Genomic DNA, 16,338 nt, shown 5'->3' on the forward strand with positions numbered 1-16,338 from the left:
AACCTTAAGCCCTTGATTCAATCCCTTGATTGAATCAAGTTACAAGATATTAAAATAAAGGTTTAAAACAAATCAAAGCTTCTTAAACAAGCAAATATAACAATATAAACAAATAGAGTAAAGAGAAGCCCTCAAACGAGTTTTGAAGATGAAGGTGCTCGGCTTCTTCTTTACTTGACCCTCTTCTGATTTGGCACGAAGTAGAGGATCACCGAGGCAGCACACGGATGGAGAGGAAGCTTTGGGATTCACTTGGATGCTCTTCTTCTCTCTATTTCACTTTGGATGGCCCTTTTTGTGCTTATGGGAGATTTTCCTCGTAATCTCTTTCCTAAATGTTTTCTCCCACTTCCATGCCTTCTCCCCTAGCTCTCCTCTTGTTTTTATAGCTTTAGATGGCGTGGAAACAAGAATCTAGCCGTTAGAGACAAAAATAGAGCCGTTGGACACAGTCTGCACCTCCTGACAATATTACCGTTGGGATCGGAGTCGACTCGCACGATCAGTCGACTCGCCTGTTGCAGGAGTCGACTCGTGCTTCACTGGAGACGACTCGGCCACTGTTCCAAATTTGAATTATTGTGCATCCTCGACTGGGAGTCGACTCAACTTAACCCGGAGTCGACTCGCCAACATCTGGAGCTGACTTGGCATTTTCGGAGTCGGCTCATCCCATGAATCCAGAGGACATACTTTCTGATTTTCTTCCTCGAGTCGACTCGGATTCTCTTGGAGTCGACTCGGCTCTCAGAGCCCGAAAACTGATCCTCTGTATTTTGGCTCGTCTGGTCTTGGAGTCGACTCGAACTGTTCCGGAGTCGACTCGACTCTCAGTTTCCGAAACACAGCCTTCTGCCATCTTGGTGTAGCGCTGCCTTGGAGTCGACTCGAGATGTCTGGGAGTCGACTCGAATCTCAGAGTCCGAAAACTGCCCTCCGACTTTTTCTTTGTGTTCCACTGAGAGTCGACTCTCGCTTTTTTGGAGTCGACCTGCCAACCATTGGAGTTGACTCGCGTTCCACAGGAGTCGACTCGAATCTCAGGGTCGAAAATCGCTCTCTGACTTTTGCCTTGTTTTCCTTCGGAGTGAAGCTTGCCAGCTATTGGAGTCGACTCGAGTTCTTTAGGAGTCGACTCGCCTCTCAGGGTCCAAAATATCTTTTCTGTCTTTCTGTCTGTTACTCCCTGGAGTCGACTCGTTCTACTCTGGAGTCGACTCGGCAAGCATCGGAGTCGACTCGCGCTCTTCAGGAGTCGACTCGTTGACAGGTTCTGAGATGAATCTTTCTGTTCGGCTGTCTGTTGCTCCTTGGAGTCGACTCGGAACTGTAGGAGTCGACTCGAGTGCCTTTCCTTTGAATTTTTCTTAAAACTTGCTCTTCTAAATTGAATCCTTTGAACTTGAGACTTGGGCCAATAAATTGTAGCTTTCTTCCAACTTTTCTTGAGAGCTTTGGAGGCCTTCTTGTGTTCTTCCAACTTGTTATGTTTCTAGCAAAATAAATATCTTTCTTCTTGCAACACAAACATTAGTAATTATACTTCAAGGTTTTGTGATCATCAAAATCAATCTTTAAATCAATCCTTGGGTCATCACCCTCTCCCAGTCTCCCCTCTCCTCTCCCGGTCTCTCCTCTCCTCTCCTCTGGATTCTTCGCCTCCGCCCTCTCCTCCCCCTCTCCTCCAGACCTCCGCCTCCGCCCTCTCCTCCCCCTTGCTGACTACTTCCGCCTCCTTGTCAATAGCAACCGCGGCAAGGACTCGAGCAAGCCCATGGACTGCGATGGAGGTAATGGCGCAACAGCTCAAGGTTTTCAATGGCTCGGACCCGAGCAAGCCCATCTACGTTGCGATCCGGGGGATGGTCTCCATCTACTCGGTGAGATCGATCTCATAGTTCTGGACCAGCCGCACTGCCATGGACGAGACGACGATGGGGAGCGGCGGATGGGTTGGGAGAAGGCAGCGGGTGACGGCAAAAGAGCCGCGGTGAAGAAGAAATCTCGCGGCTGCCATGGAGCTGAGGAGCAAGACGAAAGAAAAGGAGCAGAGAAATTAAAAAGAAGGGAAGAGAAACTGTGAGTCGTATCTCTCTCAATCTCTTTATTTCAAACCAGCAGGCACCCTCTCTCTCTTGCCAAAGCCCCAACCCCCATCTCTCTCCCTCCGTCGAACCCTCCCACCTCTCTCTCTCTCTCTCTCCATCGAACCCTCCTAACCTCTCCACATCTCTCTCTTGCCGAACGGAACCCTAAGGTCCCCAACCCCCCCACCGCTCTCTCTCTCTCTTCGTCGAACCTCCCATCTCTCTCTCTCTTGCCGGAAGAAACCCTGGTGGATGACGGCGATAGTGGGCCGAGGAGCGTCGATAAGCTTTCCAATGGGGAGGACAAGGGAAGCACCAAGCACGGCGCCCCTTCCGAAAAAGATTGGCCTCTTTTATTTTGAGTATTTTATTTCTGGTCATTTACAGTAATATTTAGTTAAATGGGTAAGCATAAACCAACCCGACCTGTTTAGTCGACCTGTTTATTAAACAGGTTAAATGGGTCGGGTCGGATTAGCTGTTTATTAAACAGGTTGGGTTCGGATTGTAATTTCTGACCTGTTTAATAAACAGGTCAGGTTCAGTATTATACTTTTCTGACCCGTTTAACATCTGACCTGACCCGTTTATGTCTGACCCGACCTGATTGCCACCCCTACCTCTGACGCTCAAGTTAGAGTGGATCTTAATTGGTTCAAAAGTCCCTTAGGCGTTACCTAATGGGGTCATTTATAGTCCCCGTAGAGGTGCCCATGTGGTGGAGGTATGGCCCGTCCACATCATGGGAGCGGATGGCTTTTAGCTAGATGGTACGCAGCTAAAGCTTGCTTGAGGCGCACGGTGTAGGCCGTTCTTGTGAACGGTAAGGCGTTGATAGGTGTGGTAGGGTATGACTGGAGCAGCATTGCATCGTCCTTGGTTGTCGTTGGCCAACAAGCAAAACATGGCGCGATGAAGTTGTAATGTACGACCACGTATACGGGCGCAGGCACGTACGTAGATGCGGTCGTGGGCAAAGTCGAGCTCGATGAGAGGTCACATCATATATTCGGCAAGGTTGGCCCAGCAGGCATTGAGGTCAAGCTTGCTCTGGGGCCACGACATATGTTTAGTGAGGTCGGTTGAGCCGGTGCTGAGGTCGGCCTAGCCTCCTCGATTCTATGTTTGCTCGGTAGGGTGCCCTGAGCTCAAGGGTCGGGGCACAATGTTGGATAGGGCGCCCCGAACTTGGCCGGGGCGCATCGTCGAATATCAAGGGCGCCCCGAGCTCGGGTTGGGGCGTGTCGGTGAATACAAGGGCGCCCCAAGCTCGGCCAGGGCGCGTCGGCGAACATAAGGGCGCCTCGAGCTAGGCCGGGGCGCGTCGTCGTATAGTCCTACGGTCGAAGGAGCTCTTTAGCTTTCAGTCGATGCAGCAGGATGCTCTGAGCTCAGGCTCAGGATGTCATTATAAGCATCAGAGGAGGTTGTTGTAGGTCGTAGCAGTGGAAAAATCCGGCCGAGATCGACTGAGCCTTCGGCGAAGTTCGAGATCGGACTGGCTCTTAGCAGGACCGAGGTCTGGCCTGGTCGGTGCTGAAGTCTGTCCGGTTCGAATGGGATGATCCCTTGTTCTGAGCAGGACGATCCATTTTGCCCCTCATCATCATCCATATAAGATTTTATCTTTGCTATTTTGGCAATCTCAAATTCTCTATCTACAAGTTTGGAAGGAAAAAAACCTGATCCTTTTGCTATTGTTTCAGACACTAGAATATGTACGTGAGGAATATGGAGTCAGGCCACGTCCAGCTTGCAAAGGCTTACCATATATGATGGGTGATCTGGCCTATGCTTATCCATCAATCGATGGGAGCTTCCACATATCTTCATGGTTTCCCTTTTTGTAGTAAATGATTGATTTCAGTTTGTTTTTTGTTAAGAAGTTAACTGCTTTGAATGGCAAACCAGTCTCTCTGATTAGAGTTTGCAAGCAATTTTGGTTTATAATTTATGATAACATGGTTTTTCTTTCTTTTTTTATTTTTTTGGTACATCGGTGATTCATACACAACAGATGTGGATGTAGCCCAAAAAGTCAGAAAGTAAAAAAACTTGCAAGAAAGACGAGATAGAGACGTGGTCTTCTCAGATAAAATCTTCGGAATGATGAGCTGCATAGAATGCCACCTAATCCGCAGTACTGTTGGTCTCTCTGTAAACATGAGTAGCCCAATAAGAGGCACATTCACCTAAATTCTGTTACAACCCAAAACTTCATATGGGGCAAGAGATAACTAGCTACTTAAGTAGTTGCAGCAGTTGATCTAAAATAGTCAAGTAAGGCTGGGGGTAGGTTAGAGCATCGGATTCAAACTAAATATACCTATGATACTCCGTTACAATAGTTTTTCTTTTTGAGAAATTGCTTTCCAGCAAAAGCCACCGACCACTTTTCACTTTTTGATCTTCATTTCTTTAGTGATAGACAACCCTATCGCTAAGGCCTCATATTCTGAACTATTATTAGAGCATGAAAACTCAAATTTAAAAGCCATGAAATTAGTAGCCGGCAAATCCAAATTGGAACTAGCTCAATTCGTAGAGTTAGAAGTATTAATTTCATTATAGGATCCGGTTTATACAACCATCAAGAATTTGCACCAACAGCTAATAAAGATTGCTTAGTTATTGCACTCCAATTAATTCTGGCTCAATGAGCTTCACTTCTTGGGCTGAGATTGGGCTCTCAGAAGCTCTTGGACTTGGCAAACCAATACCAGCCCAGATTTGATCTCGGCAAAGCAGGAGACATGATCCAATTTGTCACTTTCCATTACCTTTCAACACGCTTTCGAAGCCCCTTCCAAGCAGCCTCCTTTCCCTCTCCTTTATCTATATCCCGACAAAAGAGCGCGTCAAAATAGAAAAAAGAAGCGCTAAAAGTCCATTTCTAATGTGACCGAATTGGTGTGACCAGAAACTGCGACTTGACTTGGACATTTGTGTAAGAAACGCGTGCCGATTAATGAGAATTTTGGAGAAACTAAGAAAAACCATGAAAGAGTGCATTCCCATGAGTTTGAGGTGTAGTTAGGGGGTTATGTTAGGAGATTTTTTTTTTTTTGTTAGGAAAGTGGCTCCTATTGCCACTATTGGAAAACCGTAAAAACCGAGTCTAAGACCCAATGTTCCTGATCACCAAAATAAAAAAAGAAAAAGGTGGTGCAATTGTTTTAGAAGCCTAATGAGATATTCCGTATTAGCTAAAATAGGATGGAAAGTCCTTCGGAATTTCGGTCTAAATAGGTGGAGAAGAGGTTATTGACCTTAATTGTGTAAGGTAGAATAGAATACGGGCAAGAAAAGTAGATGAGAGAGAGAAGAAGAAGAAATTATCATAGAATTTGATATGTTTGTAAATTCTTAGGGTTGTGGTGGATCTTACTAGGGAATCTTCGACTAATATGTGATTAAACATGAGTCTTGTATACCAAGTACTGTATCTCATGAAACTTTGTTATGATGGGCTAGATCTTGGAGCAACTGTTGTAACAATAGTTGAAAAATATTAGGCTCTCAGATAATATGGGGCAATTGGCGATGTATCGATGCAATGAGCCTCTATTTCTTAAAATATTTTTGAATATCTTTAGAATTTTTCTGTGTATTATTATCTTGTATTATTTTTTCCATCATTTTCTCTAGATGAACACTTGTAATTGCCTTGCACACTAAATGTTAAAGTAAATTTCTCACTCTTCAGTGAATATATTTTAGATTTTGGATGAACCATGTTAAATCTTAGTATATCATGCCAATTATATTCTCTGTTATTTGGTATTATTATATTCAGCTATTCTCAAGATTGTAATAATTTTATCATAATTTATAGTTTTGAACTGTTTTATTAACTTATTTCTCACTTTTGCATCTATATTTGAACATTATTATGAATTTATTGGAGTGTCCAAGTTAAGATTTCAATTTACAGCTTGAACTCACTAACGTCCTTTTAGTTAGTATTGTCAATTAAAGTCATTGCAACAAAATAATTTTTAAAATATTAGGCTTGATATTTAGAAACATACTATCATGTCAATTTGATACCGACATGAATAGAATAAAGTTAGGTTCTAAAAATATCTTTTTTTAGCAAGGAAAGAAGGCATGTTTCTTTTTTTTCCTTTCTTTCTTTTTCTTTTTTATTTATTTAAAGTAAAGGCATGTTTTCCTTCAACATCAAGAATTCATGCTAAATCTAATTTTCAATGGATGATCCAAAAGTTTTTTTAGATTAATATTTTGGATAGAGTGATAATCGTTATGATAAATATTTTTTATAGTTTTGAGAGACTTATTTTTTGTAAGAAATACTAACATCGAATTTTTATGACAAAATCTCTATCGAATTTAAAATCAATGTAGACTTTAATTTAAATTGTAAAATGACTCAAAATAAATACCCTATAGTTTTTAAGTGGTGGAAAAAAAATCAACCAATAGCATTAGCTATTTTACTTAATAACAAACATCATTAAAATGCTTGTCGGTTATCACATGAATTCAGAAACTTCCAAAACGGCTAAAATATTAATTATAAGATTACAAAGACTTAGTCTTGTTTTTTCCTCCAAAATGTAGTCCAACCGACAGTCCAATCCACAGGTCCCTCAAGGAACATACAAATCTAACCCCCTCCCTCAAATAAAACCACACCAAGAACATAAACTCCAAACTAGAACCAGACCATCACCACAAGTGGGACCAACAGAGATACTCCCTTGGGTCTAATGACGAAGTCCATTTTTCCGACTCTCTAAACGTTGGACGTGACGCAAATGGCGTCGGTCAGTATGGACATCGAAAGCTCCACCCAACAAACCAAATTCTCGCCCCCCAAAAGAACAAAACTGCTGCTACCAAACACCTGGCGATCACCAAATATGACACCGTCCTACGTGGTTGTCGAAGACTAGTATAACGGACGTAGGAGTTAGGTGGGGTCACCGAGATCCAGTCCTCGGTCGACTTCCACATAGGACGGTTACATGGGCGGTGACGGTACGGTGATCTGTAGCTTTTCGAAAAAATAAAAAAAACAGCCGCCCTCCCTTCCTCTCTCCTTTAACGTGCGCCCGCGATCACCCCCCGCTTATCCTACGCCCCTCTCTCTCTCTCTCTCTTTCTTCTCTCCCAGGAACCCCACCACCATCTATTCCCTCTCTCGACGCCAAGAAATCGAAGCCTTCTCTTCCTCTATCTCTCTCTAGGGTTAGGGTTTCCTCCTTCCTCCTCTCTGCGTCTCTAGGGCTTGGGTTCGGGTTGGGGCTCGGTCTCCGGCGAGAGATGTGGGATGCTGGGACCGCTGATAAGGCTGCTGTCCGCGTGCTGGAGGCCCCGCGGCGGCGGCGGTGACGGCGGCGGCGGGAGGGAGGAGCTGTTATGGTACCGGGACTTGGGGAGGTGCGCCGGGGGGGAGTTCTCCATGGCCGTCGTGCAGGCCAACCAGGTGCTGGAGGACCAGAGCCAGATCGAGTCCGGGCCCTTCGGTACCTTCGTCGGGGTGTATGACGGCCACGGCGGCCCCGACGCGGCTCTCTACGTCTGCGATCACCTCTTCCGCCACTTCCGAGGTACACTCTCTCCCTCGATTCCTCGTGGAGTGGGGACTTTTCCACGTGTATACTTCGAATTCGACCGCCTGATGGACCTGTCTTCTTGTCAATTCACTTAATTATACGTCTCTGTTTGGAATGTTTTGTTTGCGGGAGTTTTGATGGAATGGATCCATTTATCTTTTTCTTTGTAAAGTTCGTTCCTTTTCGTGATAATTCGTGATAATTAGTTTATATCGCACTTCTGATTTGATAGTTTAAATTTGTAAAGATATATTATTATCAGTAGTTTTTGAAGATATGGGTTTTCTGTTGGATTGTATAAGTCAACGTTTTGATTTTTCGAGTTAAACTTTATTAATGTAGTCGAAGTTTCAACTTGAAAAGGAGGAGACTAAGCTTTCAGGTTGAGTGGATGTTCGGTTTGTGCTGAATGTGCTTAAATAATGTAGATTCTTTACCTTTTCTGATCATTTCTTGCATGCAGTGTTTGCCGTCATCAAAATGTTTGTCGTCATCAAAGTACCATGTATTTAATTTGGTATGGGAGCTTTAGCTTCGTTGTTTGCCGCTTCATGGCACGTAAAGTTTGGATATTGGATATGGTTATGAAAAATCTTTGTTGGAGTCATTTGGTGCTATGTTTATGCAGAGATTTCATCCGGACCACAGGGTGTGACATCTGATGGCATTCGAAGAGCCTTTCTAGCTACAGAGGAAGGGTTTATGGCACTTGTTTCCCAGCTGTGGAACTCTCGGCCGGATATGGCAACCACGGGGTCATGCTGTCTTGTTGGTGTCATTAGCCAAAGGACTCTCTATGTGGCTAATTCAGGTGATTCCCGTGCAGTTCTTGGGAAGAAGGTCGGTAACACAGGTGAAATTGCTGCAATACAGCTGTCCACTGAACACAATGCTAATATGGAGGATGTGAGGCAGGAACTCAAAGCTCAACACCCAGATGATCAACAGATTGTTGTCTTTAAACATGGAGTTTGGAGAATCAAAGGCATAATTCAGGTATATTAAAAACATTTCCTGTGAACGTATGACAGTATGCTTTATGCCACATCTTCAACTTCGACATTTAGTCTGACATGGCCTTAAAAGTCAAATCTCTCATTGCTCATCCTGCAAGGTCATTTCCTGTTGCTTGTCACACGGAGATATATGACATGTTGAAAGGATCATTTTAGTTAATGTTAAAAGGATTTAAATTATGAGACACAGTCTCAGAGGACAACACCCTGTAAATATATTCATATGTTTCTGGGGAATTCTGTGGGCAGCACTAGTTTTTTTTTTTTTTAATGCTTCAAGAGAACTACACCATTTGAGGATCTCTTTGATGCTAGCCTTTTAGCTTTTTCATATACATGTCATTCTAACTTCTTCAGTTGTTTGTTTACTTTTATCAATATTCATCAGATAGCAGATCATGTTTAACCGTACATCCAACACAAGATTGAATCAAAATCATTGAACTTCCACCAAAAATAAATATTAATGGTTATATCTATACTTTCTCATTCACAGGAAATTTTTAAGTGGAAGTAATATATACATATACCCAGACCTTTATTTTAATTTATCTCATGGATTTACTTCTTTAAGGGCACTAAAACATAAAAGTGGTGTTTGTAGAGAAATCATTAGGGTGGAAACCTAGTGCCTTGTTTACCGAAGCAATCACAACCTATTCGCATGCCTAGCACGTGCCACACAACTAGTCTTCATCAATGCTTCCCTCTTGTTCTACAATTCCCTCATGAATGACCTAAGTAGAAGTTCCAAAGTTCAATATCGTACTTCCATATCACATGCTTTTACCAGGCTCCCTACTTTGCTGGTGGTCATCTACCACACAAGAAGAATATCGAGTTAACAATTTCTATTATGACATCTCAATACATGAACTTGTGACCAACCACTCCTAAACACAAAGCCTATTTTTTGCATTTAATCTTCTTTTGACTTGTAATGTTTGACTTGATATTCAGGTATATATCTGCATTTGCTTATTTTTTAATGTTCATGGTTTACATCTCCAAAGTTGACAATTAGCTCCAAATTCAAAGTCTCTTCCTGTTATTTACAATATCGCATTTTTTGTTTATATTTGTTTTCTAAGTTGCAAAGTTGTGGCTAAGTGCATTAATTTGCTCCATTTCTTACTCAGGTGGCATGACTTGCATCCTTTCATGTAAGAAAACATTGAATTCATATGTTTCTGGTTGTTGAGTTTTTTAATCACCTTTCCGATTTTAACATACACCTTATACCATCATCCAACACAAATGCCTAAGCCAGTAGGCTCATTAACCATGGAACATAGCATGAAGAACATCAGAGACCTCATTATTTATGAGATAATTACTCCAATAAGTTTTTATACGACAATATGTACATGCTTTCAATTTTTATCTCCTTCTTATCAAGGTGGTTGGTTCATCATAAGAAAGTCTAGAATTCATAAGCTAGAGGGTTTTAGAATCTTTTACCCCAAACACTCTTGGTGCATAGAATCATGAAAAACCATCACAGGGAAGCATAAAATAACATCTACATCATCACCATCTCTTAGTTCATTCATCTACATCATCACCATGCAGCTCAACTCCCGCAAGGGGAACAAAGGGAAGACTTATTGGTCTCCTTTAAAATTTGACCCTCCATTTTGGCCTTAATTCGAACTTAGGTGCAAGGTTTCAGGTGAAATCCAACAACCTCAACCTATAAGAGTATAATTTGCCCTCTCTAGTCCAAACACCTCCCTGTGATCTACCTCAGACCTCTAAAGTGCATCCTGCTAGATTTTTAAGATATCTTCTACCTTTGAAATATCACGTTGGGGAAGAAAATGTCGATGTTTGATTGCAATTTGCAAGGATATGTGGTCACTCTATGGTTTCTTTTGCTATGAGTGTTCAAGCAATTTACAGTCTGTTGTTATTGTTTTCAGTTATTCATCATTTCTTTGGGCCACTGATTTTTCATCATCTTGTAATAAAAAATCGCCAATATTCTATACCTTTTCCTTCTAGAAGGTAACTATAGTAGAATCATAAAATAAGATTATTAAATCTTTTATGTTTTATGTACATTAAGATTAAAATTCAAGTTCAACTTGACTGCTTTGGTTCATCAGTCCAGTGCAAGTTACAACTTAGCAAGCTGCAGTGTGACCATATAAGTGAATTTTCTTATATAGAAGTTATTTTCCTGCTATAGCTAATTTGAAACCCTCTCAGTATTTTGTGTTTATATACCATACAACAAAATTCTTATATACGAGGAAATTTTATACTGTTGACATTTTAGCTTTTGAATCACGCAATATATAGCTCACATTTGTAATTTCGTCATGTGGATCAGATTTGTTAATGTGAAGTATTTTTATAGACCATCGATCCATCAAATCCTGAATTAGACTTGTCAATGTGAAGAATTGTAATCATAATCATCTATCAGTCAAAACCTTTCTAGTGCATGGACACCCTTGTAAATATGGTAAAACTGCAGGAATCTACACCCTTAAGAGATTTTCCAGCTGTGTGCCATTTCCTATTAGAACCTGTTTCATTTATACATCCAAACTTTAAATTCATGTATTCTTGTTAATTTATCTTTATCCAACAAGTCATGTAGCTATTGACATCAAGACAAAGTTATCCTTATTATACTGCTGTAGCCACATTATTTAATAAAGCATTCAGAAATGTTGATTTGGATGCTTTGACTGTTTATGTTTAAAACATGGTGGCTCCAGGTATTAGATGGTTAATAAACATGTATTCTAACAATTTGAGTTCCCCATATGGCATTTTTTTTGCATACGGAGTTTTTCAGTAGAACTGTTCTGTCCTCCCACTTGTAAATTCCAAACCCATTGATTATGATCTTGTGTGGGTGGTAGTCAATGGATATAAGCTTTGTCAAGTGATCGTAAGATACCCCATGGTTGCTCATTGATACTTTTGGGGTGTGATGTGGTTTTGTTAGTAATATAGAAAGGAGATTTTGCATATTTATCCCTCTTTTACTCAAATTTCAATCATGTCATGGCTTGACTGCCTGTCTCATGCAATAGGTGTTCTGTTTTGTAAAAAAATAAGATTTTGGTTCAAAGTTCAATTTTTTTTTAACTTCAAACCTTGATATACATTCTCAATTATGAAAATTATGTGATCAATACTTTTATTAGATGCATTGCAGGTTTCTAGATCTATAGGTGATGCATATATGAAACACGGCCAGTATAACAGGGAACCAATCAATGCAAAGTTCAGAATTTCTGAACCCATGAACATGCCTATCTTGAGTGCGAATCCATCTATTATCTCTCATCATCTTCAACCAAGTGATTCCTTCGTCATATTTGCTTCAGATGGTCTATGGGAACACCTAAGTAATCAGCAAGCTGTTGATATTGTTCACAGTCATCCTCATGCTGTAAGACTTCTACCATTTTATTTACTGTTGACGGCATCATTTTCATTTTGCTGATTAATTCTTTATAATCTTTTAGCTTTTCTCGTTCTATGGAGCACGTCAATTGCAGCTCTCTTTCTTGAGGATAAAATCTTGGGATTTTTTTATGCCCATAGATCATGGACAAATGCACATATACCCACAGTTTCACGGGATTATATATTTCTATAATCATATGCTTTAAACTTCACACGAATTGTTGCATGGATTAATAGCATGTACGTAGACTGATATGCAGAAGACAATCCGCTTAGACTTGAAGTTCTGTGGTACATTTTGTTGACTTCTATGTTACTTTTGCATTGTTTCTTGAAACTCTGGGTGTTAGTTCCACTGGAAAATTATCTTCTGGATAAATATACCAAGTACACAGATTATAAGGTGGGTTTGCAGTTTAATTTTAGATTTAGTTTTCTATATGAGAAAATTGATAGTTGAGGATGTTTCTGCGGGAGTTGATTTTACATCCTGTTATACCGAATTCAGTTGGTGACAGGATCCTTCACTAGTTCAGACCACAAAAATGAAATCCCTTTGTTTAGTGCTGAGATTATTTGTGATTTCATAGATTTTATTGCAAGTTAGCTTTTTCTGTATTACTAGCAAGATATATTGGCATTAACAAGGAATTGAAACAATATGAATGCAAGATATGCATCAAATTCCATTAGAGTGTGAAACATAACTTGAATGTGTCAGCATCCTTTCAGGTACCTGGGCATTTTGATATATTGACTGTTTTACCATGATTTCAATAGCCATCTTTCCTGATTGCCCTTCTGTGCATTTAGGAAAGTACATATGTCAAGCACGATGAACAATTTCAATGATGTTCAGAAATAATTTGGATTCATATACTATGTGGCTTGCATTTGGTGGCTTCAGAATGATTAGGGGCCATAGCACTAAACTTGTAACGCTCGGATATCATCCAAGTATCTGATATCAAAGAATTCTAATTTATCTCTAATTGCTTTAATTTTAATGTATTACTTTTATTATTTATAACTCCTGCAGAGACTGTTATTATCCTTTATTCTTCTCCTTGATTGGAGTTCTTATCCTATTCATAGCCGTACATAGATTTTTGTATTGCGTGCTTCTAGACTTGCTGTCTTTGATTTTTGAGGGGGAAAAAAAAACACAGAGAACTGCCTGCTGGCATTTGGGTGAGATTACTAGTTCAGAAGAGACAGCATATTCATATGATTTAGATAAATGATTTTATGTCTGATTTATGGGTGGTTGGGCAATGTTGACAAATTTCTGTCTTCTTCAATGAATAGACACTGAGTTTTTTCTTAATCAACAAGCCTTTACTGCTATCAAGGAGCAGTTGACTGCATTGATAAGTTTTCCTGAGGGCCAGCTAATGCTTTCCTTGAGACCAGTTGCAGAATGGAAAACCTATGTCCAAATTTGTATTTGGGTGAGATGACCACTAGTTCAGAAGAGACAGCATATTCAGATGATTTAGATAAATGATTTTACGTCTGATTTATGGGTGGTTGGGCAATGGTGACAAATTTCTGTTTTCTTCAATGCATAGACACTGAATTTTTTCTGAATCAACAAGCCTTTACTTGCTAGCAAGGAGCAGTTGACTGCATTGATAAGTTTTCCTGAGGGCCAGCTAATGCTTTCCTTGAGACCAGTTGCAGAATGGAAAACCTATGTCCAAATTTCTGTTTATCCTGATCGTGAGATAGAATGTGTCGTGAAACTATGAGAAACCAACTGATTGGGTTTCTTGACGTTTGTTATGGAGTCGACATATTCATCCATTTTCAATGTCTTAATGGTACCTCATTGTTTTGTAACATTGAAGTTAAGAATTGTCTAAGGTGTAGCACCCCCGGATTTGCATTTCATGGATGAATGGCTTGAGGGTTTATAAATGTTCCGATGGGAATCCAATTGGAGGTTATTTGCTTAAATAAGCAGGATCATCGCCAATCAATTTAGTATGAAGGGTTTAGACATTTTAATATTTAGTTGTTATTTTGGAATTATTCTATTTTATTATACCATTCTGTAGTTCTTGACTTTATTTTTGCAAAATTCACACCACTAAGGATCAGAAAATATGATTGTGACCAGGTTTAACGGAACTGTCCCAAACCGGGCGGTTCCCAAACTGGGCGGTTCTGGTTGTACCAAGCAATCTCAGCGGCGGATCGGGACAGTTCTGACAACGGAAATAAAACCCATTATCGTTGAGAAGGAGAAGGAAAGAGAGCAAAAGAGAGGGAGCAGGGAGGGAGGGAGAGGGAGCGGGGAGGGAGGGTGGCGGAGAGCCAGCGTCGAAGACAGGGGATTCGGCCGCGGCCTCTGCCTCCTGCCCGGGCGCCGGCCTTCGACAGCCTCCGACACCCTCCTCTCTCCCCCCTCTCTCTCTTCTTTTCTCCCGTTCGCCCTCTCCCCCGCCTCCTCTACTATGTCGGTATATGCCCGGCATGGCACGACGCGGGCCCATACCGATCCGTCCCCCAGGACAACCGGTCCGGTGCCTAGTACTGGCATAGTAGACTATGATTGTGACTCTATGTAACTCATCAAACAAATGAAGTTTCAATTTAAAGCTTTGTGTTAAGCCTTTTTTCTTAGTCTTCTGCAGAGATTGTCCATTTCCAGGCCTGCATTCAAAGCTCGGTGAAGGCTGAGTCATTTTTTGGGTGTTGTACTGGCATTTTTTCATAGTTATCTAGAATAGCATTCCACTGTCTTACTGCAATATCTAGGGATTCCATTTAATTGTTTAGGCATCTCCCAGGCACTTGAGAAGGGTTTGTACCTTGCCAGTCTCTAAGACACTTTGACCACCTTGATTTTAAGTAAGCTTTTAATGTGGTTTATGATTGAAATAACTCATTCAACGGTTCAATCCACAATGGTTGATTTATTTGATTTGATTTTATTTATTTTGAGAATGGTACGTATGACTAGTTCCCAGATCTAGTTGCATTTTTTCCATTAAAAAAAATGATTAGGCTATTTGGTAGATTCTATCTGAGCAGGTGATGTATTTCTTCCAACTGGCAGCACTAAAACTTGCCTTGTTGATACCCCTATCCTGAGGTTGTTATTGAGGATCCCCCCTTGTCCTGTATCTTCAGATCCTCACACCCCTAGTGGTTGCTAGAAAATGAAGAGTTAATGTTAGTTTTGTTTGTTTGTTCAACAAATAGATGTGATGCTGATTCATTGGGTTTCTGAATGTAATGGTTCAATTAGATCAAAATTCATCTTTGTACATTCTTTATCCATTTCCATGCTGCTCTGGGCTATGATCTGAAATTGTAGTACTTCATTTGCATTACTGTTTTGTCATTGCAACTTGTCTTGATGCAGGGAAGTGCCAAAAGACTCATAAAAGCTGCTCTTCATGAAGCAGCGAGAAAACGAGAGATGCGATACTCGGATCTTAAGAGGATTGACAAAAAGGTTCGTCGGCACTTCCATGATGACATAACAGTTGTTGTCATATTTCTGAATCATGATCTCATGACTAAGGGTCATGCATACGGGCCTCTGTTATCAGTTAGAGGTGCTTCGGAAGATTGATAACGCATGAAGAACCTGTTATTCTAGAATCTGGATGATAATACCCTCCCAGAGATCCACAAGATCAATTCTGAAAATTATTGTTTCAGTCAGGACTGATTGCTGAAGAGATTTCAAATTTTCGCAAGGTTCAGTGCTGTGGAGGTACATGGAGCATAGTTCTGGTGTAGCACTCTGTAGAGTTAAATCACAGTTTTCATAAATTATGACATTTTCTAATAAGAGAACTACATTTTTCCTGACATCATTTTATGTTTCATTGACTCAAAATGGTACATTTCGGGGGAAAATGAACTTATTCTTGTTTACCAGGAGCCAGAATACGATATCTGTGGGGTAAATTTTGGCATGTAATCTGCACATTTCTCTAATGTTAAATGTAGTCATTTTATATTCTACTCAGAAACAGAAATTTGCAGCATATACTTAAGCCACTATGCTAAGCGCCAGGATACTTGATGCGTGGAACTCAGCGGTTATTACTGTCGGCAGAGAGCGAATGAAAACTTATGAGGCAGTGCAAAGCTGCTAGCTGAACTGAACTTGTACTGCTTGCAGCTCAAAGTCTGGTAATCTGAGGGATCGTGATGGTGCTGGCTAGAATGTCTATCGATGTATTTAACAAGCTTTTGTTGATT

The 16,338-nt window shown here is 40.7% G+C and overlaps 1 protein-coding gene across 1 annotated transcript; it reads left to right on the forward strand.

Moving 5' to 3' along the window:
• The first annotated feature begins 7,189 nt into the window (after window positions 1-7,189).
• LOC103708516 (Protein phosphatase 2C family protein) lies at window positions 7,190-16,106 on the forward strand. The gene is made up of 4 exons (XM_008793475.6): window positions 7,190-7,663; window positions 8,298-8,665; window positions 11,861-12,097; window positions 15,488-16,106. Exons 1-4 carry the CDS (start codon window positions 7,384-7,386, stop codon window positions 15,698-15,700), a joined length of 1,098 nt encoding a protein of 365 aa, XP_008791697.3. The 5' UTR covers window positions 7,190-7,383; the 3' UTR covers window positions 15,701-16,106.
• The last annotated feature ends 232 nt before the right edge of the window (window positions 16,107-16,338 follow it).

This window comes from Phoenix dactylifera, chromosome 2, assembly GCF_051530095.1.
Source record: "Phoenix dactylifera cultivar Ajwa chromosome 2, Ajwa_hap1_PhDact_Kaust_v1.1, whole genome shotgun sequence".
Classification (NCBI taxonomy): domain Eukaryota; kingdom Viridiplantae; phylum Streptophyta; class Magnoliopsida; order Arecales; family Arecaceae; genus Phoenix; species Phoenix dactylifera.